We start from the raw sequence: 24,779 nt of genomic DNA on the forward strand, positions 1-24,779 counted from the left end.
GCTTGGGAGTCAGAGAGCGTGGGTTCTAATTCCAACTTCGCCACGTCTGCTGTGTGAACTTGGGCAACCCACTTCACTTCTCTGGGCCACAGTTACCTCATCTGTAAAATGGGGATGAAGACTGTGAGCCCCACGTGGGACCTGATGACACCTGATGACCTTGTATCTACCCCAGCGCTTATAACAGTGCTTGGCACATAGTAAGTGCTTAACAAATACCATTATTATTGTAGCCTTGAACTGCTCGGGGGAGATAATTGAACTGTTGTAGAGGAAGGGAGTTGAATTAGGTACAGTCAGGCGCCTGGAGTGACCGGGACAACACGTATCTCTTGCTCTCTGCCAGCTGGACGGCCACGTTTGGTCTAAGCCCTGATTCAGCAATCTCCTCGTCAATCATTGACAAACGTTGGTACGGCTGGAAGCCTAACGAGGCCGGCCCGAACGATCGGGACACCGCTCAGCCGGACAGGTTTCCCGGGGGGCTGCAGGAAGCAAGGTAAAGGACAGGAGGGCCTTATGGCTTTGGTTGGGGGGGGGGGGAGGGGGAGAGCGAGAGAGAGAAGGAGAGAAAGACAGAGGACAGAGAGAGAAGGGAGGGAGAGAAAGAGAAAGGAGAGAAAAAGAGAGAGAGAGAGAAAGACAGAGGAGAAAGAGAGCGAGGAGAGAAGAGAAAAAGAGAGAGGAGAGAAAAAGAAAAGAGAGAAAGAGAAAAAGAAAGAGGAGAGAAAGAGAAAGGAGAGTAAAAATGAGGAGAGAAAAAGAGAGGAGAGAGAAAGGAGGGAAAAAGTGAGGAGAGGAAAAGAGGGAGAGAGGGAGAGAGCGAGATGTAGGTATCACTTCTCCGAGGACAGTAGGACCAGGCGCAGAGCCGGCTCGGGGCGCCGGAGGGGAGCAGTTGGGAGGGGGCCCCGAGGCTGAGCCGCGCCCCAAAGCGGCCGGGGTGCAACTCAGCTTCCTCTCCGAGTTTGGGGCGGGCGAGGGCGGGGGCCACCGACCAATTAGATTGCCGGCACGGCCACGCAACCCGGAGACGGTCGGCCGCTCGGTCGGACTAACCGACGGACGGAGGCGGGGCGGGCAGTTGATGAAGGAGGCGGCGCGAGGAAGTGCGGAGGTGGTAGGGGGTTCCGGTCGTGCTTTCCCGTCGGAGATCAGAGAGCCGTAGCGCTCGACCGGCGTCTGCTTAGCGCTGTCGGGGAAGGAGAGGGAAGAAAGTTCGGGGCGGGGGCAGAGGGGAAACGGTCTCGGGACCCGCCACTACCTGGCGAAGCGGTAGTTCTCCGCCCGCGGAGTCCCCAAGTCAGCCCTCGTGGAAAAGCTGCTGGGGAAGTCGTGAGCCACTCGCCCGAGCGCTTAGTACGGCGCTCTGTATACAGCACTCGATCGGTAAATACCGTCGGTGGATCGATTGAGGCCGTTACGGCCCCCGAGTGAAGGGGAGGGAACCTGGCTCCGGCGGACCTCTCTGTCCCTCGGCCCCAGACCCGGAATGAGCCCCGAAGGCTTGACCCGACCGGGCGTCTGCTGGGGCTTTCCTTCTGCTCCCTGCTTCTGTGGCTCTTGCCGGACGGTCAGGCCCCCCACATCTTAACTACGGGGCACGGGCCTGGGAGTCAGAAGCACCTGGGTTCTAATCCCCGCCCCGCCACTTGCCTGCCGTGTGACCGTGGACAAGTCACTTCACTTCTCTGCGCCTCAGTTTCTTCGACTCTAAAATACACTCAATCGTACTTATCGAGTGCTTACTGTGTGCAATACCTGTTCTCCCTCCCACTTGGAATGTGAGCCCCCCGTGGGACAGGGACTGTGTCCAACCTGAGTAACGCACATCTACCCCGGCGCTTAGAATAGTGCTTGACTCGTAGTTCGTGCTGAACGGATACTTTTACAGTACGGTATTAGATATTTAACCAGACTGTACGGACATTAGATGAACAGATCGAGCCTCCCCGTCATCTATAGCATTCATTCTTCTCCTGAGGCAATAAGTACTGCCAATCAACCATATTTATTAAGTACTTACTCTGTGCTGCGCGTTTGGTCAAGTGCTTGGGAGCATACAACAGAGTTAGTAGACATGACTCTTTAACCCTTTGGGAGGGAAATGTTATCCATGTGCGGGAACAGAACAAATCAGAAGTAAATTCTAATATGCTAGCAAGTCTTCGGTATAGTGGGATGATGGCTAGAAGTCCTGTTCTTTAGTTTGATCTGCATACTGGTCGATTGGGCCAGTGGAGTGCTTTGGTTTTGAGTATTTATGTGGTATGATTTAAGATTTTTTTTTTCCTCCTATTTCAAGGAAAGTTATTTGACCCTGCGTATAGCACAGTACACTTTTGGAAAGCCAGAAGAATGTCTCCTTTGCTCAAAGTCGTGCAAAACTGGAACGTGTCTGTCAGAAAAATGAGGAAGGCAACAGGATTCATAATGAAACCATATGCTCTAAAAAATTCTCCAGTGTTCCACAGCCAGCATTTACCAAGGACATGCTCATTTGCTACCATTAGTTCTGAAAAGGAAAACACTTTCAATTATATAATTGTTGGGGCAGGATCTGCCGGATGTGTACTGAGTAATCGGCTTTCAGAAGATCCTAACAGTACTCTACTGGTTCTAGAAGCAGGCCCTAAAGATCTTCTTGCCGGTAGTAAGAGATTGACCTGGAAGATTCACATGCCTGCTGCGTTGACCTATAATCTCTGTGATGATAAATACAATTGGTATTACCACACCACACCACAAAAGGGCATGAACAATAGAATCATGTATTGGCCTCGTGGTAGGGTGTGGGGAGGCTCTTCCTCTCTCAATGCTATGGTGTATATTCGTGGGCACGCAGAAGACTATAATAGGTGGAGTAGGGAAGGTGCCGTGGGATGGGACTATGAACATTGTTTGCCTTATTTCAAGAAGGCACAGACCCACGAGCTTGGCCCAAACCAGTACAGAGGTGGAAATGGACCACTGCACGTTTCAAGAGGAAAGACCAATCATCCACTTCATCAGGCATTTCTGGAAGCTGCTCAGCAGGCTGGCTACCCTTTCACCGATGATATGAATGGTTTCCAGCAAGAAGGATTTGGATGGATGGATATGACAATACACAAAGGTATGGTGCTATTTATCTGTAGGTCATGCCATTTTAGGGTCTCTCTTTTAAGCTGGGATCTGTATTTTAAGGATGTCAGGAAGATGGATTTGAATGCCATAGTCCCTATGTAGCATTCATGCTACTGAAACATAAATCTGGATCCTGTCCGATTTAAATTGTGCTTCTGTCTCAAAAGACCATGTCTAAGATATAGTACAATTTGGGGTAGGACACATGGAAGTGCTGCCAGGATTCCCCAAATGGATGGGGGCGAGGTGAGACAACTGAATGGAGCCAAGGCAAATAAGCAGATCCTGTTCTCTTTCAGTCTTCTGGACAGGGTAATACCCTTGTGACGGGAATGAAGGTGAGAAGCTGTTATGCTTTGTTTCCCTTCTGGGGACATTGGCATATCACTTGGAATATATCAAAAGTTCAATTATTGACAAATTTCAAATGTCAAAATTGACCCAATAAAGATCTTAACAATAAAAAAGTAAAGGGCAGAGTTAGGGTTTAGGTCAGTGACTGGTTTTCATCAATGATTGACCATTAAGGGTGTGGTGGGTTGTTTTGTTTTTTCCCACTCAGACCTTGAGTGAATGATTGTTAGCACAGAACTCTGCACTGGCTGAGAGACAAATAACCTAAAGTCAAATCATTAGGGAAATCCAACTGTTTCCAAAAATCCAAATCTATTTACTCATAACCTCAATCTTAGAAGAATCTCAATAGAGCTGGAGTTAGGGTGGCATCAGGGTTAGGGCTAAAGCTAGTTTTAGAGATAGGATTAGGGGTTGGTAACTGGTTTTGTTGACAGTTAATCTTTAGGCAGTGGCTCATCCATGACTGGTTTATGGCTCTTTTTTAACCATTAAGGCCCTGATAGGAATTACTGTTAACCCAGTGCTATCACCTGCTAAACACTCAAGTATTGAAATACCAGATTAGGTGGGTAATAGGAACTATTTAAACCATGTTAGACCCTAACTGTCTAGACTGTCTCTGTAGACTGTAAGCTTGTTGTGGGCAGGGAATGTGTCTGTTTATTGTTGTATTGTACTTTCCCAAGCACTTAGTATAGTGCTCTGCACACAATAAATATGACTGAATGAATGCCATTTAGAGAATTTCATTTTTTTTTCCCTAGGTCAGAGATGGAGTACAGCTAGTGCTTATCTTCGCCCTGCTTTGTCCCGTCCAAACTTATCAACAGAAGTCAGAACATTTGTGAACAAAATTTTGTTTCAAGGGACTAAAGCAATTGGAGTTGAGTATGAGAAAAATGGACAAAGGAGGATGGTATGTAAAAAGTACTCTCTTCTTTTTGGAGATGAATGGTTATGATATACCACTACATTGTCCCAACTGGTTATTGATGCTCTACAGAACCAACAACTGCTTGTGGGGGAGGAATGGTAGGAGGGAGGTGGAATGATAACTGGAGGGAGCCGTAGGGTCAAGGGAGGGGTTTTTTAGGATTGAGGCTGGGGGTTGGGGGTGGGCATGAGCATGTTTGAAAACTGGGGAAGAAGCTATTGGAGAGTGGACTGCTGAAGATGACTGTCAGGGAGGGAAGAAGAGAGGGAACAAAGGGATGGGGTCAGATGCACAGATGGAAGAGGTGGATTCTGAGAGAAGGCAGGGGATCTCTTGAGGTACTGCTGAAAGATGGGTTAGTTGAAGAAGGGGCAAGAGGAGGGAGGGACTGGAGAGGAGCAGGAGAGATTTTTAGGGAGATCATGCTTGAGAGATATAAGATATACATGATATAGATATAAGCGTATCCAAAACAGACCTTGCCTCACACAGGGAGTACAGGTGTGTATTCCCCATTTTACAGATGAGGAAATTGAGGCACAGAGAAGTTGAGTAACCTGCTTGAGGACACATAGCAGGCAAGGGGCAAAACTAGGACTAGAACCCAATTTTCAAACATGCTCATGCCCCCACCCCCAATCCTAAAAAAAACCCTCCCTTGACCCCACGGCTACCTCCAGTTATCGCCCCACTTCCCTTCTACCATACCTCTCCAAATTCTGTCAGTGAGTTGTCTACACCCGCTGTCTCAAGGTCCTCTCCAATTTCCACAAGGTCACACTATTTCTTCATCAGAGAAACAGGCTGCACAAAGCAGTATAGAGAACGAATGTGTTAAACTTGACTCTAATGGCTGAAAAATATTATAAAAATCACTTCATTTTTATGATGATTTGATACTTATATAATGCCTACAATATATTAATTTTACATCATCAGTACTATGTATTGACTGTCTGTTGAACATAGAGCACGGTACTGTACATTTGGGAGAGAACAATTAAAAGTAAAAGAAATGGTCTCTGAGGCACTTACTGTCTTATGTCACTATATATAAAGACCACACTGCGATAAGCATATTTCAATAAGAAAATAAACTGCTTTTGATTTTAAAATAGTAAACATACTTGGGAATACGATTTTAGGAAATTTTCACCTGGATTTTTTTTCTGTCATAATCAGATGTGGGTGTTACTTTTATTATTTTCCAGGCTTATGCCAATAAAGAAGTGATTCTCAGTGGAGGTGCCATAAACTCCCCCCAGCTGCTGATGTTGTCTGGAATTGGGAATGCAGATGACCTTAAAAAACTAGGGATCCCTGTTATTTGCCATCTTCCTGGTAATTTTACTTCCTTTGACCTTTTTCTTCAGTACACCTGTCAGTATGATACATGTCTTACTTTGAAGGTTTGGGCATAGGTTCCTGTGTAGCAGAATGCCTTCTAAGAGTTAGAGGGTATTTGATTCTGTATTCCACAGATCCAGGCTCAGCAAATAGATCTTTGCCATGCGTATGCATCTTTACTTGCAGTGGATATTATGTGTGAAATGGATTGCTGATCACAGGTTGGTATTTTTGGCCACATCTACACTCATAGATAAAATCTGTGATAGTAGCATATTAAACACAAAAGGCAGCTACAAAAGCTACAGCTCCCACACATAGGGGTTGGTATGATCTTGCTGTAGGGAATTATCACTGTGTTTATCCCAAGAGCTTATAGCTAAATCCTATGTCAGGGATATTCTACCCCTTCAGTATTTTTTTTTCAGAGAGCCAAAATGCATTCTGTTTATTGCACTTTCACAATATCTTTTTGACTTTCTCTTTGAATATAATCCACTAGAATTTATTTGAAAAGGGGCCCATTTGATCAGACCTCTAATTTGGACTTGGTTTGTTAATATACTGCTACTTCGTCTCAGTTAGTACACCTCTAGAAAGTAATGCCTAATCTAATGAGGAAAAAGACAAATGAAGAAGATTTAAAAAAAATGTTTCAAACAGACAACTAACCTCATGAACTCTGAAATTCCACTCTACGATCACAACCTTCTGACCTGCCTTCCCCCCCCCCCCCAAACCCTCTCTGCAGATCTGTCCTGTTCCCCACACGGAGTCCTTTAATCTTCAACCCCCTCCTATTTTCCAAAGACATCAAGCCCCATTAGGTCTCCACACCCAAACTACCCTTCCTTGGGGAACAAATCCACACCCTCAGCACCACCCTCTCAAGGTAACTCACTCACTTCTTTGTCCCTCTGCCAATCTCGTACAACCAACCATAGTATGCCTTCTCTGCTCTTGTGCTTGAGCCGTGGAATGCTGCTGGCAGAAATCCAGACACCAGGCTGGCCTCAACCGCTGCAAATTCATCCTCATCGGCTTTAATTCTGCCCTCTCTTCCACCCAGCAACAATACTTCTTCATCCTATTTTATGCAGTCATGCTCAGGGATGCAGCCAGGTCTTAAGAAGCTGATGTCAGAATAGCATTCCTGTCCTTTGGGAAATGAATTCAACTCAACAGGTTGAGAGCATCATTGAAAAATCCTGAAATCATTCATAAAGACAGTCATATACCCCAGAGACTGAGCTGTAGAAGCATGTACAGAGGAGAACTGCTGGTGATTATGAACCATTTCACACTATCAATGAAGCACTTTGTTGGACTAACAGCATGAAGACAAGAGTAACATAATAGTCTGCCTTTGGCAGACACTGCACATAGTCAAGGATCTCCATATGACACAAAACTTACTGGTGCCACAGAATTCTGCTACCTGCATAGAAAACCTTGAAAGACAGAAACCTTGGAGTATGGCATGAACAAGGCCTCAGCCTTCAGACCAAGATTGTTGTGTCCAATCCTCTATATGGCTTTGAAACTTGGGACATACACCAGACACCACAGATGATTTTAGAATCAGTTTTTCTTTGTCACCTATATAAACAACTTGGCATTAAATAGGGCAGGATCATAAACAGCTGTGTCCTGGACCAATGTATCATTCATTCATTCAATAGTATTTATTGAGCGCTTACTATGTGCAGAGCACTGTACTAAGCACTTGGAATGAACAAGTCGGCAACAGAGACAGTCCCTGCCGTTTGACGGGCTTACAGTCTAATCGGGGGAGACAGACAAGAACAATAGCAATAAAATAATATAATAAATAAAATAATATAATAATAAAATAATACCAGCAGTGGAGTAAGGTTCTTTGCATCACAGCTTCACTAGGTGAGCACGAGGATAAGCAAACAGCTACTGCATAGTGAGCTGAAATGGGATAATCATAAGCAAAGTGAACAGAAGAAACCCGTTAAAGACACAATGAAGCAAAACTTCTCATGTGACATTGCAGTGGAAAGCAGAAGAAGACAAGTCAGCCCGGTGTCTGCATTCGGAAATGGGGTGATGGTCTTAGAGCAGATACATCGAGATGGTCGTGACAGAGCGAAATGAAAATGGTTCCAGGTGCTGTTGGTAGCAAGTGCAACAGTTCAGTAAGGGGCTATTTATGAGCATCATCATCATCAGTATTTATTGAGAGTCTATGTGCAGAACATGGTACTAGGCACATTGGAGCACACAGTAAAAGAAGACCTAGGACCAAGCTCGAGAAGGGCAGCAAGCAGGGTAAGCCACCCTATTTGTTTTGTGTGTTTTTTTCTTTCAATCTCCATGTCTTGCCACTGTTTCTGCCCAGGAAATGGGAGTTTTAGGGGAAGTGTGGTTCCCCTGCCCCATGCCTCCTGGTGTACATGGAGGAGAGTAAGAAGTTTTCTCTGTGTCCACACTGGTTATCAACGGCCTCTCACCAGGGAGGGGAATGTAGGATTGAGGCTACCAAAGGGAAGATGAGGAGGCCTCTTATGCTCAGACCCAGAGCTGGGCATGGGCAGAGTGAGCCACTTCTCTCTTTAGTGCCATTTCCACCATTTGTTGCTGCTCCCACAGCCACCAGCCCAGTGGAAGCAATTTCATCAACTAGTTCAAAAAGTACTATTCAGGTAATAGTAGCAGAGGACAGATGCCTTGGCCTTAGGAGCAGCACAGTGGCTGTATAAACTGGTCTCACAGGGCTTAAACAGCCACTGCAGTTCTCCCCAGGCCCGGTCCCCACTGTCTTAGCCCAGGAGAGAATAGGGGCCTTGGGGGAAGCTTGGTTCCTCTGCTCCGTGTCTTCTGGCTAACGTAAAGTAGTGGTAAGTAGCTTGGCCTAAAGGGAAAGAACACGGTCCTGGGGAGTCCGAGGACCTGGGTTCTTATCCCAACTCTGCTGTCTGTCTGCTGTGACACCTTAGGCAAGTCACTTAACTTCTCTTTGCCTCAGTTACTTCATCTGTAAAATGGGGATTCAATACCTATTGTCCTTCCTACTTAGACTGGGAGCCCTGTATGGGACAGGAACTGTGTCTTATAACTACTACCCCAGTGCTTGACACATAGGAGGTGCTTAACTGATACCACAATTTTTATTTTTAGAGTGTGAAGTTTCATGTTTGCTTCAGTGTGCATTGACTGCACATACTATAATTTTACTTTTTTTCTTTCCCACTCATCTACAACTGGCACCTCCATTACTGAACACATTCCAATAGCCAATGACCTGTACATTGGAAGTGAGTCACACTCAACAGTAGCATACAAACCAGATCCAGGCAACAGCAGGGCAGTAAACAGGGTACAAGTAAGGCAATTTTCTTACTTATGTGTTCTACTGGCCTGCAACAGGAAAGGGAGCTTTTCGGTAAGTATGGTTCCTCTGCTCCTGACTTCGTGGCTGGTGTGGTGCAGAGGGTGGATTTTTACCCTTTTTAGGTTTTTAACCTTTTCTACTTTGCTCTTTTACTCTATACAAGTGCCACTTCCATATTGTAAACTCTCTGATCGGGGTCCTGCAAGATCAGTCATGGCCAGAAAAGGGGGTGGTACTTGTAGTATGCGGGCTGGCTGGGTGCACAGCACTGGGTGAGGACAGTTGGGTTCATGGATGGCTCCCAGAAGTGGGTGTTGGGTGCCCCTTGTTTTGAAGAGGTTTTTCTTCATTAGAGTGATGCCTGTGGCAGGTGGTTTCAGAGTCAGTCCAATGATCGTTGGGATCCGGCCATCCAAATCTTCCCAGAGGGAGAAGTGACTTCCTGATGATGCTTTGCTGCCCTCTGAAACCACCCAGGCCTGCAGAGGCCCTGCCCTCATGCTCCTGCTGTCTTCTGCCTCCGGTCTGGCCAGTTGAGTGGGAAAAAAAGGGAATCGTTGTGTTCTTGCTCCTGTTATTTGCTTTCTCTCCCCTCCCACCACCATTTTCATAATCAAAGGTTGGGATGTCTTTTCCAGTCTCTTAATGCACTATGACTATCATACCCAAGATGGCTTCTGAAGTTGGAGAGGGCAATGAATCAGTGGTCTTTATTGAGCGCTTAATGTGTGCAGAGCATGGTACTGAGCACTTGGGAAAATACAACGGAGTTGGTAGATACAGTCTCTGTTCACAAGGAGCTTACAGACTTACGGATGCTCTCAACACCACCCTCTCTCCTCAGCTCAGCTCACTCGCTCCCCTATGTCTTTGTCAATCTCATACCACTAACTCTCAGCCCTGGATCACCAGCACAGTCCACCTCCTTCTCTCTTGTGCACAAGCAGCAGAGCGCTGCTGGCTGAAATTTAGTTATCAGGTCAACCTCATCCACTTCAAGTTTATCCTTGTTTGCTTTAACTCTGCCCGGCAAAATTATTTCTCCATCCTTATTGACATCCATGCCCTTCACCGTCGCCAGTTGTTCCACGTGTTTAACACCCTCCTTAAACCCCCTGCCCCTCCCCAGTCCCCTGTCCCCAATGACCTGGCCACCTACTTTATTAACACTATCAGGCATGAGCTCCCTAAAATCGCCCTGTCTCTCCCCCTTCCGGTCCCCTCTTCAACTCCTCCATCCATCCCAGCAGTATTTCTAAAGGAAATCTTCTGCCTCCTCTCAAAAGTCACCCCCTCCACCTGTGCATCCGACCCCATTTCTTTGCACCTTATCAAAACTCTCACCCCCCTCCCTTCTTCCCTCTCTAACATTCATCTTCAACGGTTCGCCCTCCAGTGGCTTCTTCCCCACTGATTTCAAACATACCCCTGTCTCATCTATCCTAAAAAAAACCTCCCTTGATGCCACGGCTCCCACCAGTTATCGCCCCATTTCCTTCCTACCATTTCTCTCCATACTCCTTGAGTGAGTTGTCTACACCTGTTGTCTCAAGTTCCTCTCCTCCAATTCTCTCCGTGATCCCCTCCAATCTGGCTTCTGTCCCCTTCACGTCACAGAAGTGGTCCTCTCAAAGGTCACCAATGATCTCCTTCTTGCCAAATCCAATGGCCTCTACTCCATCCTAATCCTCCTCAACCTCTCAGCTGCCTTTGACACTGGACCACCTCCTTCTCCTGGAAACTTTATCCAACTTCGGCTTCACTAACACTGTCCTCTCCAGTTTCTCCTCCTAACTCTCTGGCTGTTCATTCTCAGTCCCTTTCACGGGCTCCTCCTCTGCCTCCCACCCTCTAACTGTTGGGAGTCCCTCAGCCTTCAGTTCTGGGTCCCCTTCTATTCTCCATCTGCACCCACTCCCTTCGGAGAACCCATTTGCTCACATAGCATCAACTACCACATCTGTGCAGATGATACCCAAATCTACATTTCCAGCCCTGATCTCTCTCCCTCTCTGCAGTCTTGCATTTCCTCCTGCCATCAAGACATCTTTACTTGGATGTCCTCCCGTCACCTCAAACTTAGTATGGCTAAAACTGAACTTATCTTCCCACCCAAACCCTGTCCTTTCCCTGACTTTCCCATCACTGTAGATGGCCCACCGTCCTTCCTCTCTCACAAGCCCAAAACCTTGGTGTTATCCTTGACTCCTCTCTGTCATTCAACCCATATATTCATGCCATCACTAAATCCTGTCACTTTTACCTTCATACCATCGCTCAAATCCGCCCCTTCTTCTCTTTCCAAATTGCTACCACATTAATACAAGCACTTATCCTGCCTTGATTATTAAATCAGCCTCCTTGCTGGCCTCCCTACCTCCTGTCTCTCCCCACTCCAGTCCATACTCCACTCTGCTGCCCAGATCATTTTCCTTCAGAAACATTTAGACCATGTTTCCTGACTCCTCAAGAAACTCCAGTGGTTGTCCATCCACCTCCACATAAAACAAAAACCTCTCACCATTGGCCTTAAAGCACTCAAACACCTTACCCCCTCCTGCATCACCTTGCTACTTTCACAGTACAACTCTGCCCGCACACTTCGTTCCTCTAATGCTAACCTTCTCACTGTACCTCAATCTCGTCTAGCTCATTGATGACCTCTTGCCCACATCCTGCCTCTAGCCTGGAATGCCCTCCCTCCTCATATCAGACAGATAATTGCTCTCCCCCACCAGAAAGCCTTATTGAAGGCACAGCTCCTCCAAGAAGCCTTCTCTGACTAAGCACTTCTCTCCTCTTCTCCCACTCCCTTCTACGTCACCCTGACTTGCTCCCTTCATTCATCCTCCCTCCCAGCCCCATAGTACTTATGTATATATCTGTAATTTATTTATTCAATTATTTATTTATGCATATTAATATCTGTCTTTCTCTCTCTGGAATGTGAGCTCATATGCAGGGAATGTCTCTGTTCATTGTTGTACTGTACTCTCCCAAGCCCTTAGTACAGTGCTTTGCACAAAGTAAGTGCTCAATAAATGTGATTGAGTGAATGAATGGAAGACTGGAGAGCACAATACTGTCTGCTGCTCTTGAAGTCTCAGAGATACTGTATTCCATGATTCTCTAGACTGTAAGCTTGTTGTGGAAAGAAAATGTGTCTACCAACTCCGTTATATTGTGTCTTCCAAGTGCTTAGTACAGGGCTCTGCTCACAGATGGCCCTCATTTTTCCTTCCATCCATCTTGGAAATGCTGGCCACTAGGCATAGGGTGACTGTGGGCGTTTGCATGGCTCAACACAGATCATCACCACTACTGCAAAAATAAGTCCAGGACATGTCCTGCTAATAGCAAAATGTTCCTTTCCCCCATTTTACTTCCAAACCCTAAACTAGAATCCTAGCAAATGTAGACAGTCTCAGTCTGATCTCATGCTAAAGAAGAACCAGCAGTGTCATTCAGCCACCTTTCCCCTTCTAACCATTGGTGCTTGAGCAAAGCTCCTCCAGAAAGGTAAGGGTCTAGAAAAAGTGCACTACTGTATCCTCATAGATTAAAGTGGGCAAGTGTACATGAAGTTCTTTCTCAGTGACACTCACTCATGGATAAAATCTCACTGTTAACAGCGTCATCTTGAACAGAACAACAACTCTCTAGTAAAATTATTGTTAATGAGTAGTACAAAGGCCACCACTGTACAGTAATTTTTCGGAACATGCCTTTTTTCTTTTCCCCAATAATAGGAGTGGGCCAGAACCTTCAAGACCATTTAGAATTGTACGTTCAGCAGCAGTGCACTCGCCCCCTTACTCTTTACAAAGCACAGAAGCCTATTAAGATGGTTCAGATTGGTTTGGAATGGCTCTGGAAATACACAGGTAGGATAATATATTAAACGATCTAGCTTCCATGAAATATTTGTAAAACGCTTTCTGTTGAAGGTTAGGTACTATTCAAGTACAAAGTCATTCTCAGTTCAGTATGTGAAGAGCAACAACAGGTTGACCATCCTAGGAAATTTGTGTGAGGTTTTAATTCCTAAAAATGAATAGCATTTTAGGTTTGTACAATATTTAAAGAATCGTGGGCCATATTTGCATGGGGCAAAACTTCTGTTTGGGAGAACTAATCGGCAACTAAAATTCTCTTACCAGGAATTGGCTTGCAACCCCGGTTTAACTAAAGTGGAGAGAAGATCTTCGACTATTTCTTTTCATCATAATTAATTCAGGAGCAACATTGGCTTAGTGGAAAGAGCCCAGGGATGGGAGTCAGGAGACTGGGGTTCTAATGTCAGCTCCTTGCCTGCTTGTGACCTTGGGCAGGATACTTAACTTTTCTTGGCCACTTTCTTCCTCTCCTAAATGGAGGTTAAATACCTGTTCTCCAACCCTCTCCCCATGACTATGAGCCTCATGTGGGACAGAAACTGTGTCTGAGATGATTGCGTTTACTCCATTCCTTGGCACAGAGTAATCACTTAACGAATGTCATTATTATTATTAGGTGAAATGTATTTGTGGCAATACAGGCAAGGGTTTTCTCCTATGAGACTGTGTCCTCAGGTTTAACTTCTGACTGATGCTGAAATGTATCTGAGTTTTGGCCTGGGTGATGATTCTGCTGCCCTGCTCTGCTAAATATATAATTTGAAAATCTCTACCAGTGCGCCCAGAGCATAAAATGACAATATTTTATCTGTGAGGTATTTGTTTCAGTCCTCTACCAAATTTGGACAGTAAAGACTCAGCTAATAACTACACTATTGCCTGGGTCTAAATGGTCCAACTGAAGTGGGAGATTGACCAATTATTTTAGTGACTTGATCTAGGTAGACAACCCCAAATGGATAATTCAGACCCTAAAGTGGATTTTTGGGGGAAGGGTGTGAGGCAGGGGAGAGGACTGAATTATTCCACCTGGCTTATATACATGGAAGAGATCAACAGGATCGTTGAGCATTACTCCTCTTCTTTTTGAACTGTGCACCAATTACATAAGTGGATCTAAAATCAGATGGGCGCTATGTTCCTCACCAGAACATAGTGTATTTTGAATTTCTTCTGTCATTTTTTTCCCTTACTCTGCAGGGGATGGAGCTACTGCCCATTTAGAAACTGGTGGGTTCATCAGGAGCCGACCTGGAGTTACTCACCCAGACATTCAGTTCCATTTTTTGCCTTCTCAAGTGATTGATCATGGCCGGGTTCCATCCCAGCAAGAAGCTTACCAGGTGAGCAGATGAAAATTGGAAATACAGAAGAACAGTGAGCAAGTTTCATCATTATTAGCTATTATCATTAGTATTGCTTTTATAATTATAGAATGAAAATTGTATTCATTCTAATCAGCGACTAGTAATATCAATGCTTTTTTTCTCAAACAAATTTCCAGAACTATGCATTCCTACAGAAAAATTTCTAATGTAATTAGTACTAATTAATATCAAGTACCCAGGGTAGTTAATACTAGTACCATGAGGACATCCCAGAACCCTCAAGAATTTTACAGTATAATGGCGGAAGAGACCATTAATGCTCCAGCCGTTGCCATGAGAAGCATTTGAGCTAATTCAATCTGCTTGTTTCAGAGCACAGAAGAAATAGCTTCCCTTTGGGATAAGTATTTGGGCACCCAATTAATAGTATTTATTTAATGCTTACTCTGGGCTGGGCACTGTACTGGGCTTGGGAGGAGCAAAGAGTGAGAGGCATGGAGTAGCTATCTGTGCTACTCCAGTCACTCTAACTGTACCAGTAAATGCTGATACATAACTGACAACCCCATAAGCGTAGATAACGAAACCCACAGGACTTCTTCTTGAGGTAGTAAAATGCATTTTCTTTTAAGTGGCTGTATATGTATTTGAAGATTATAATGTGGGGAATATTTTGGGGAATATCATCCATAAATTAGGTCTCATCTTGGCCTGAGGACTTTTGACAAGAGGTGTTCTCAGAGGTTCTCCACATTGAGAGGTTAATTTAATCATTATTCACCTTTCATTTCCTTTAACCCAGCATGCTAGTGTTACTTTGTAGAGACAATATGCGCATGAAAGTCATCCAGATGGCAAATTTCTCTGAATGGTTTCTAGGTCCATGTCGGAGCAATGAGGAGCACAAGTGTGGGCTGGCTAAAACTGAAAAGTGCTGACCCAAGAGAGCATCCCATTATTGAGCCTAACTACTTGTCAACAGGTAAAGTCAGAGGGCCTTTATGACTAGGTAACTTGCTTGGACTTTAAAGTACTTATATTGTTCAGGGTACTGTCCTAAGCCCTGGAATAAGTTACAAGAATATCAATTCAGGCAGGTTCCTTGCTCACAATCTAGAGCCAGAGGGAAGGTGTGCACACACAGGCAAAGGATCCCAGCCTAAATTCCATATAAAACAACAATAAACATAAGAGCAGAGAGTCATTACCACAGGAGGAGTCGTTCAGCTCTTCACTGCTTCCAGCCTAGAGGCTCCAACTTTACCTGAGTTTAAAATGTGGGTCAGGTGGACAAGGGGACAAGTTGTTTTGTCCTCCAACAGGAGGCAGGACTCCAGCCTGTGACTATGGCTTTGTATAAAAATCAGCATTTGAATTAGATTTTAGTCAAGTAACCTTGGCACCTCACATGACTATCTTTTCTCTCTGTCTCCTGGGCCGTGTAGCACAAAATATTCCATCAGATCTGGACTGCAAAACTAGCAGACCTTGACAGGCTGCAGACTGGGCTTTCTTGACAGAGCTTCAGAAGTAGTAATTTTGCACAATAAACATAGTTTTTAAAATGTTCTTAAAACCAAGAGCCTGCTCCTGTCGGGACAGGATTTTCTTTTGAATTCCTTGACAGGTTAGACTTTCAGTGCAACCAGGTACACAATACTAGATGTCTGCTTGTATTTTAAACCACCCCCGTGGTTTTTTTGGTTTTTTTGCATGTGTAGTGATTCTATTAAGTCCATAGAAAACTATTATGTAAAGACAATCAGATTTAGTAGAAAGAGCACTTTCTGGAAGGGAGTGGTAGTCTGGGTCTCTGTTTTGAATAACTGTAAACTTAGGCAATTCATTTGCTATCCCTGGGCCTTAAATGCTTCTCTGAAATAATGAGGATTCTAAGAGTTTGCTCCCTATCTAATTCAATGAAATGTTGAGGGAATTAATGAAAAATATCTATGTGGACTTTGAGCTGCTTGAAAGAGAGGCGTCTATGTAAAGGTGCTTGCTGAAATGGGTAGCTTTTGTTCAACATTAACATCGTACTCTATTTGCATATGGATTTTGCACCGTGTCTCACTTTGGTTTTCCCTCTGCAGAAACAGACATTGAGGAATTCCGTCAGTGTGTGAAGCTCACCAGAGAGATTTTTGCACAGAAAGCCTTGGAACCATTCCGGGGTCCAGAGCTCCAGCCAGGAGATCACATTAAGTCCGACAAAGAGATAGATGCTTTTGTCAGAGAAAAGGGAGACAGTGCTTACCATCCCTCTTGTACCTGTAAGATGGGCCAGCCCTCTGATCCCACTGCTGTGGTTGACCATCAGACAAGGGTCATTGGGGTGGAAAACCTGAGGGTTGTAGATGCCTCCATCATGCCCAGCGTTGTGAGCGGGAATCTCAATGCACCAACGATTATGATAGCCGAGAAAGCAGCTGACATAATTAAGGGGCTCCCTTCACTTTGTGACAAAGGCATTCCTGTATATGAGCCTCAGACCTGGGAAACACAGCGATAAAATGGACATTGCACCTTAGAGTGAGGATTCCAGGTCGGGGAAGGGAGGATTTTTTTTCTATAAATTTTAATTCTTATTTCTTAGAGGTACTGGCAGGATACTTTTTAGCCAAAGCGATTTGAGCTAATAATTAGCAAAAATGTCAGCTATTGATAAACCAAATTGAGTGATTCAATAGCTGATAAATTCACAATAAGTAGAAAAGTATATCTGAGACTTGTCCCCCAATACCTTTCATGGATCTCTCAGGAGGATGATAGAATTCACAGAAGGGAATAATCTACTGACTGGAGTGAGTGACAGACAAGGAGGACCTCCAGTCACAATGCTTTGAAGTTGTGGTAGGATGCTGGGCCTGGATTTTTTAGTCTTCACTCTCCCTCCCAGAGAGACAGTCAACTAGTTTAAGTCATGAGTTTAATTAGTGAAAGCAGTGAGCTGCGGCGAGAAAATCTGAGACTTGGAGAGAGGCATTTAAGTTCTTCATCATTGTGTTCATTTGTCTCTGTCTCTTGGGGCATGTAGCCCCGAACAAGGGCATCTACTGATTTGAGAGCTATCCAGCTCTCCAGGCCCTGGGCAGTCTGCCATCATGTGACTTTCTTGTTTACTGGTTGTAGCTCTCCCTACCTATCAGTCCATCAGTGGTAATACTGAGTGCTTAGTGTGTGCAGAGCACTGTACCAAACACTTGAGAGAGTATAACAGAGTTGGTAGACACTTGCCCTGCCCACCAGGAACTTATGGTCTAGAGGGGGAGACAGACATTAAAATAAATTTCAGATATGTACATAAGTGCAGTGGGGCTGAAGGGGTGAATATCAGGTGTTTAAAGGGTACCAATCCAAGTGCATAGGTGACACAGAAGGGAGAACGGAATGGGGAAAATGAGAGCTTAGATGGGGAAGACCTGTTGGTGGAGATGTGATTTTAATAAGACTTTCAGCTCAGGGGTCACCTAACTAGTTTCAGCAGTGTGTAAGAAGACTTCAGATTTCAGAGATCCAATCCCCTTTCACTTGCTTCAGCTTTTCCCTTCAGTCACCTAATACCTTTGATTGCAACATGATCTCAGTGCCACCTTTTGTAAGTTTCCAATGCAAGAGAGTTTAGTTACAGTACACACAATACATAAACTATTTTGCAACTATAAAAGGTGACAAATGTTGAATTCTAACTCCCCAGTGGGTCTTCCCAGGACTAACTGTGAGCACATCCTCACTTCTGTTTTAGGTTTGAGATTTACTTGGCAAATAAAGAAGTTTAGAACTATTTGCTAGTAGCTGTCTGTTTTTTGCTGCTTCCAGCCCAGCTACTCTAGGTTTCAATTGTTGCAGAGAACCTTTTCCTGGTCTGCAAGGTAGGTTGGCTACAGCTTCAGTCCAAATGATAGGTCACTAGGTGTTGAGACAAGACCCTAATTTCTGACAGGGTGCTGGGGCCAGTTCATAGAAGTGGACATTTAAACCTAAACCAGAGATTGTAGTGAGGCCACAGGGCCCTTGCCTCACCGCATTTTGTGAAATGACACATTGGCATTCAATCACATGTTCACCACCTAGGGGAATTTAGTTTTTTCTGATCTTTTGCCCCACCTGGTTTTTCACCATATCCCTTCTCCAAAAGCTTCAAGTAATAAACAGCATAACATGCAGATTCCTGGGGTAATCAGAAGGTCCAAATGAGAGTCGCTCATACTTTTCCTAGATTGTGATACCCACTCCTGAAAGAGGGGGACCATGTCTAATTCCCATCTGTGTATTCTTTCCCAGTGCATAGCACAGTGATCTGCACACAATAAGCCCTTAATACTATCACTACTACTCTTTTCCATAAGGGATGTGATGGTTATTACTTCTAACCACTTATTCATTCCAATCGACACCTGTTCGAAGAGGGCTGTAGACTCCAGATTGTGAACTTTCAAATCAAATCTAAACAGCCCCATGCAAACAATTCAGTCATTCAATAGTATTTACTGAATATTTACTCTGCACAGAGCTTGTTCTGAATCCTTGGGAAAATACAGTAGAATTGGTAAACATCGTGCCCCACTTAGCCTCCATTCCCAAACTACCTTACCTTAATGACCAAATAGATGCTCTCAACACACCCCCTCTGCTGAACTCAACTCACTCGCTCCCTTATCCCTTCTTCAATCTCGTACCTGGACCACCTGCATAGTCCGCCTCCTTCGCTCTTGAGCTCGAGCCACAGAGCACTGCTGGTGGAAACCTAAATATCAAGCCAACTTCATCCACTTCAAGTTTGTCCCTTCACACTTTCACTCTGCCCTCTCCTCTGCCCGGCAAAACAATTTCTCCATCCTTACTGACAGCCATGTCCATTGCCCTCACCAGTTCCACATGTTTAAACTCCCTCCTTAAACCCCGTTCCCTTGCCTCCCTCATCCCTTGTCCCCAATGACCCAGCCACCTACTTTATTAAGAAAATACACTATCAGGCATGAGCTCCCTAAAGTCGCCCCTGTCCCTCCCCCTCTTCAACTCTCTCATCCTTCCCAGTAATATCTTTAGAGGAGATCTTCTACCTCCTCTCAAAAGCCAACCCCTCCACCTGTGCATCTGACCTCATTTCTTTGCACCTTATCAAAACTCTGGCCCCCTCACTTTTTCCCCTCCCTAACAGCCATCTTCAACTGTTTGTTCTCCAATGGCTTCTTCCCCACTGATTTCAAACGTGCTCCTGTCTCACCTATCCTAAAAATACCCCTCCCTTGATCTCACAGCTCTCAGCAGTTATCACCCCATTTCCTTCCTACCATTCTTCTCCAAACTCCTGAAGCGAGTTGTCTACACCTGTTCTCTCAAGTTCCTCTCCTCCAATTCTCTCCTTGACACCCTCCAATTTGGCTTCCATCCCCTTCATGCCACAGAAATGGCCCTCTCAAAGGTCACCAATGATCTCCTTCTTGCCAAATCCAACGGCCTCTATTCCATCCTAATCCTCCTCAACCTCTCAGCTGCCTTCGACACTGTGGATCGCCCCCTTCTCCTGGAAACTTTATCCAACCTTGGCTTCACTGACTGTCCTCAACTGGTTCTCCTCTTACCTCTCTGGCCATACACTCTCGGTCTCCTCCTCGGGCTCCTCCTCTGCCTCCCATCCTCTAGCAGTGGGGATCCCTCAATGTTCAGTTCTGGGTCCCCTTCTATTCTCCATCTACAGCCACTCCCTTGGAGAACTCATTTGCTCCCATGGCTTCAACTACCACCGCTCTGCGGATGATTCTTAAATCTACATCTCCAGCCCTGATCTCTCTCCCTTTTTGCGGTCTCGTGTTTCCTCTTGCCTTCAAGACATCTAAACTTGGATGTCCTCCTGTCACCACAAGCTTAACATGTCCTTATCTTCCCACCCAAACCCTGTCCTCCTGCTCACTTCCTCATCACTGTTGACAGCACCAACATCCTTCCTGACTCTCAAGCCCATAACTTTGGCATTATCCTTGATTCCTCTCTCTCATTCAACCCACATATTCAATCCATCACTAAATCCTCTTGGTCCTACCTTCACAACATTGCTAAAATCTGCCCTTTCCTCTCCATGTGGTAATCCTACCACATTAATACAATCGCTCATCCTATCCTGCCTGGATTACTGTATCAACCTCCTTGCTGACCTCCCAGCTTCTTCTGCCCGGATCATTTTTCAACAAAAATGTTCAGGACATGTCACCCCACTCCTCAAAAACCTCTAGAGGTTGCCCATCCACCTCTGCATCAAAAACTCCTCACCATGATTTTTAACCACTCCATCACCTTGCCCACTACTACCTCACCTCACTACTCTCCTTCTACATCCCAGCCTGTACACTTCACTCCTCTAGTGCTAACCTTCTCACTGTGCCTGCCCTCACCTGTCTCACCACTGACCCCTGGCTCACATCCTGCCTCTGGCCTGGAATGCCCTCCCTCCTCAAATCCAACAGACAATTACTCTCTCCCATTTCAAAGCCTTACTGAAGGCACAACTCCTCCAAGAGGCCTTCCCAGGCTAGCCCTCCTGCCCCCCAACTTTCCTTCTCCCACTCCCTTCTACAGGGCCCTGATTTGCTCCCATTGTTCTCCCCCCGCCAAGTCCCACAGAATTCATGTACATATCTGTAATTTATTTATTTGTACTGATGTCTGTCTCCCTCTTCAGGACTGTAAGCTCGTTGTGTACAGGTAATGTATCTATTTTTGTACTGTACTTTCCCAAGTGCTTAGTACAGTGCTCTGCACACAATAAGTGCTCAATATGAATTAATAAATGAAGAGCTTTACAAATACCATAAAAAATGGGCACAGAGAAGAAGTCTGAAGAAAGGAGGTTGTGGGCAAAAGGATATGTGGGAGGAGAGGGACTTGGTGGAAGAAGGGGATCTGGAGGAGAAGGGAAAGGAAGCCTGGGGAAAGAAAGCATATGATGGTGAGGGGGAGTAGATGCTGGTAGAAAGGTCTTCTCCCTCATAGTTACCCGCTCCCCCAAATGAACCTTTGAGGAATGCCACAAGAATCGAATGTTACCACTATCATCTTCATGAAGAAAGGTGAAAAATGTTTGCACATCAATCAGGTCTACTAATTTTATTGTACTCTTAGCCTAGCACAGTGCTCTGAGCAGAGTACGCACTTAATAAATACTTGGTAATCTTAGCAAGATCTTGGCTGGAATACTCCTGGACAAGCTACTAAAGAAAATCATTGACTGAACCCTTCCAAAATCACAATCTGGCTTCAGTCCACCTCAAAGTCCTGTGGACATAGATATTGCTATGCATAAGATACAAGAAAAGCACAGAGAATAGCACCAAGATCTCTTCATAGTTTTCACAGTCCTTATGAGGGCATTTGATACCATCTATAGATCTGGGCTCTAGAAATTACTTAGGAAATTTGACTGCCTTGAAAAACTCATCAAGATTCTAAGACTACTTCATTAATGCATGGCTGCCTGGGTCAGAGTCTGAGCCATTCCTTACTGCTAATGGAGGAAAACAGGGATTCTCAGTGAACCTGGTTCTGTGCAATCTATCTTATGCAGCCATGCTGAAAGTTATAGCAAGACACCTGGATGCCGATATTGGAATATGCTTCTGCGCCTCCAGGAAACTCTTCCAACTCCACAAATTTCAAGCATCACCCAGAACTCATTCAAAAAGAGTCATTCAAGAATAGCTCTATCTAGATGATACCCAAGAAAGCACACAAATGATTGTAAACCACTTCACTAAGTCAAGAGCCCAGGTTTGGGAGTCAGAAGTCATGGGTTCTAATCCTGGATCTGCCACTTGTCAACTGTGTGACTTTGGGCAAGTCACTTAACTTCTCTGTGCCTCAGTGACTTCATCTGTAAAATGGGGATTAAGACTGTGAGCCCCACGTGGGACAACCTGATCACCTTGTATCCCCCCAGCACTTAGAACAGTGCTTTGCACATAGTAAGTGCTTAACAAATACCAGCATTATTATTATTATCCAGCTATTACAGGCTGCTAAAAAAAATGGAAGAAAACAGAAGCAGCATAACAACCTGCACCAGCGGAGCCAAACCCACAATTAAAAGTTTACGCTGGCAACAGAGAGATAAATGCTATCACAGAATTCTGTTACCTAAGCACTGCAGTGATCAGTGATAGAATGACAGACAAGGAAGTAGAAAAACAAGTCAAGAAGACCAGCACTTCCTATTGGAGACTGTCAAACTCTTCTTTTGGAGAGTGTGGAGGAGATGTGGAGTGAGGCTCTAGAACAAACTAAGGATCCACAGAGCTGTAGTAGTGTTCAACCTCCTCTAGTGACTGTGAGACTCAGATTCCATAGTTGTCACATCTGGCTCCTTGGAGATTTCCATCAGCATCATATATGGGGCTCTACTCAAATAAAAAGACAGGATCACAAACAATGAAATTCTGCAACAACATCAGTCTTGTAGCATTGAAGCTATGCTCACTTGAAAATGTAAAGAGAATGAATGACTGCAGAAGATTCAGATAACTGTTATATGGAGAGCTGAAATTGGGAAACCAAAATGAAAGAGGACCAAGGAAGCATTTTAAGAACACGGTAAAGCTTCCCACCTGCAAACCAGGAGGCAATTGCTGGGAACAGACGATCATGACGGACCTCTATCAAGAAGGGAGAGGTTCTCCTAGCCAAAGCTTCATAAAGAAAGAGGGATAAGGAAGCAAGAGTGAAAACAGCACCAGGTGCTGCAAACATTAAGCACAACCACACAAAGAACAGTCTTTCAATGTGCAAAATGTGAGTCCCACATTGGCCTTTTCTGCCATGTACACACTCATAAGTGAACCCCACTGTCAGTGGCATCTTCTCTGAATACGATGGACAACAGTGAACTGAACTCTGACTCGTAATAGCCTTCATTTGTCATTTTCCTGAGGAAACAGGGCATAGGATATTTTGTTAGTCACCAAGTTAAATGACAGAAGAGAATTCACAAAGATACAATAGTTTTTGCTTCTTGGTTAGGAGTTTTGGAATTCAAGAATAAGAGTTCAAAATCTGTAGTAAGACTTATCCAGTTAGTGCTTCCTAGTATCCTGCTATAAATGATATTACTGCTTTTGGTTTAAATCTTACCTTGGTTCACCATTTATTATTTTAAGAGGACATGCCATTGACAGGAAGTTTGGTATATGCCATAAAAATTCCTCCCTAGCAAGAAAAGTGAGCAGATTTGAAAAGTCCCATAGCCATCATCCAAGTCCTTGAATTTTATGGGGAGTGAAGATGACTATGATAACCATGTAACAAATAACATTTTAATACACTAACATTTTCCTTCAAGGCCCTGAGAGAAATGGTTCTTCTGTGTGGTAATGTAGCTAATACATTCAGTGCACAACTGACGATCCCTTCTGCAATGTGTGCACAGAAAGATTTGCCAACATCACCCCATTACATTTGTAACCCACAGTTCCTGGACTTGTTTTTGTGTTTCTATGTCATAATCGCCCAGAGGCTTCTGCTCCAAGACAGTCACCTCATTTCTGGTTGCTGCATGGCAGGTTGAGCTGCCCAGGACTCGGATGGACATGGGTTCTAATCCCAGCTCTGCCACATGTCTGCTGTGTGACCTTGAGCAAGTCACTTCATTTCTCTGTGCCTCAGTTACCTCATTTGTAAAAAGAGGATTGAGACTGTGAGCCCCATGTGGGACAGGGGCTGAATCCAACCCAATTTCCTTATATCCACCTCAACACTTAGTATAGTGCCTTGCACAGAGTACACACAAACTGAGCACTGCTATGCCTTGTGGCCTCAGACTTTGCTTCCTTGTAACCTTATGCATGTTTTTTTTTGTTCACTCTGTGGTTGCCCCATTTCAGTTCATCAAAGGAATTGTTTGGCTATCCTGTTGTTATCCAGTCTCCTGTCCTCACATGTCTCACCCAGCAAAGGTGTGATGTGACAAGCAATGCTTTGATGCTGGTGGTCTGACCACATTCCAAGACCTCACTGTTAGTGATTCAATCTTACTAGTTAATATTAGGTGGTATTGAGGGAGCTGCTTCAGAAGTCAAATGTGGCATCTGCATTAGGTCTAGTTCTCACAGCCATAAGAGAAGGTTGGGCTCAATAATTCTGACAATTTTTTATGTAAATGTCTATCTCCACCTTTAGATGTAAGTTACTTGAGGGCAAGAATCATCTCTACCAACCCTACTGTACTATACTCTCCCAAGCACTTAATACAATCATATTTTCCAAGCGCTTAGTACAGTGCTCTGCACACAGTAAGCAGTCAATAAGTACGATTGAATGAATGAATGAATACAATGCTTTGCACACAGTAAGTGCACAGTAAATACCATTGATTGATTGTCCCATATGCCTCGACCTTGGTCTGAAGCTTGATGTTATATTTTTTATGGTATTTGTTAAGTGCT

General features: G+C 44.6%; 1 protein-coding gene across 3 annotated transcripts; it reads left to right on the forward strand.

Annotated features, from left to right (window-relative positions):
- The first annotated feature begins 374 nt into the window (after positions 1-374).
- CHDH (choline dehydrogenase) lies at positions 375-17,337 on the forward strand. 3 transcript variants are annotated; one of them, XM_029051484.1, is made up of 8 exons: positions 375-499; positions 2,306-3,115; positions 4,248-4,399; positions 5,629-5,758; positions 12,875-13,009; positions 14,222-14,364; positions 15,229-15,331; positions 16,443-17,337. In XM_029051484.1, the coding sequence occupies exons 2-8, from the start codon at positions 2,359-2,361 to the stop codon at positions 16,859-16,861; spliced, it is 1,839 nt and encodes a 612-aa protein (XP_028907317.1). In that variant the 5' UTR covers positions 375-499; positions 2,306-2,358; the 3' UTR covers positions 16,862-17,337. The 3 variants fall into 3 exon arrangements, with proteins under 3 accessions (XP_028907317.1, XP_028907316.1, XP_028907315.1); XM_029051483.1 differs by lacking the exon at positions 375-499 and adding an exon at positions 1,056-1,117; XM_029051482.2 differs by lacking the exon at positions 375-499 and adding an exon at positions 1,140-1,389.
- Positions 17,338-24,779: the final 7,442 nt, after the last annotated feature.

This window comes from Ornithorhynchus anatinus, chromosome X1, assembly GCF_004115215.2.
Source record: "Ornithorhynchus anatinus isolate Pmale09 chromosome X1, mOrnAna1.pri.v4, whole genome shotgun sequence".
In the NCBI taxonomy this organism is placed as follows: Eukaryota; Metazoa; Chordata; class Mammalia; order Monotremata; family Ornithorhynchidae; genus Ornithorhynchus; species Ornithorhynchus anatinus.

What these genes read in the sequence shown, in the direction of transcription:
- CHDH (XM_029051484.1), top strand. Translation starts at nt 2,359, where the DNA reads ATGTCTCCTTTGCTCAAAGTCGTGCAAAACTGGAACGTGTCTGTCAGA. An exon ending in ATGGCTCTGGAAATACACAG is followed by an intron (nt 13,010 to 14,221) that starts GTAGGATAATAT and finishes CTTACTCTGCAG; the next exon opens with GGGATGGAGCTACTGCCCAT. An exon ending in CCCAGCAAGAAGCTTACCAG is followed by an intron (nt 14,365 to 15,228) that starts GTGAGCAGATGA and finishes AATGGTTTCTAG; the next exon opens with GTCCATGTCGGAGCAATGAG.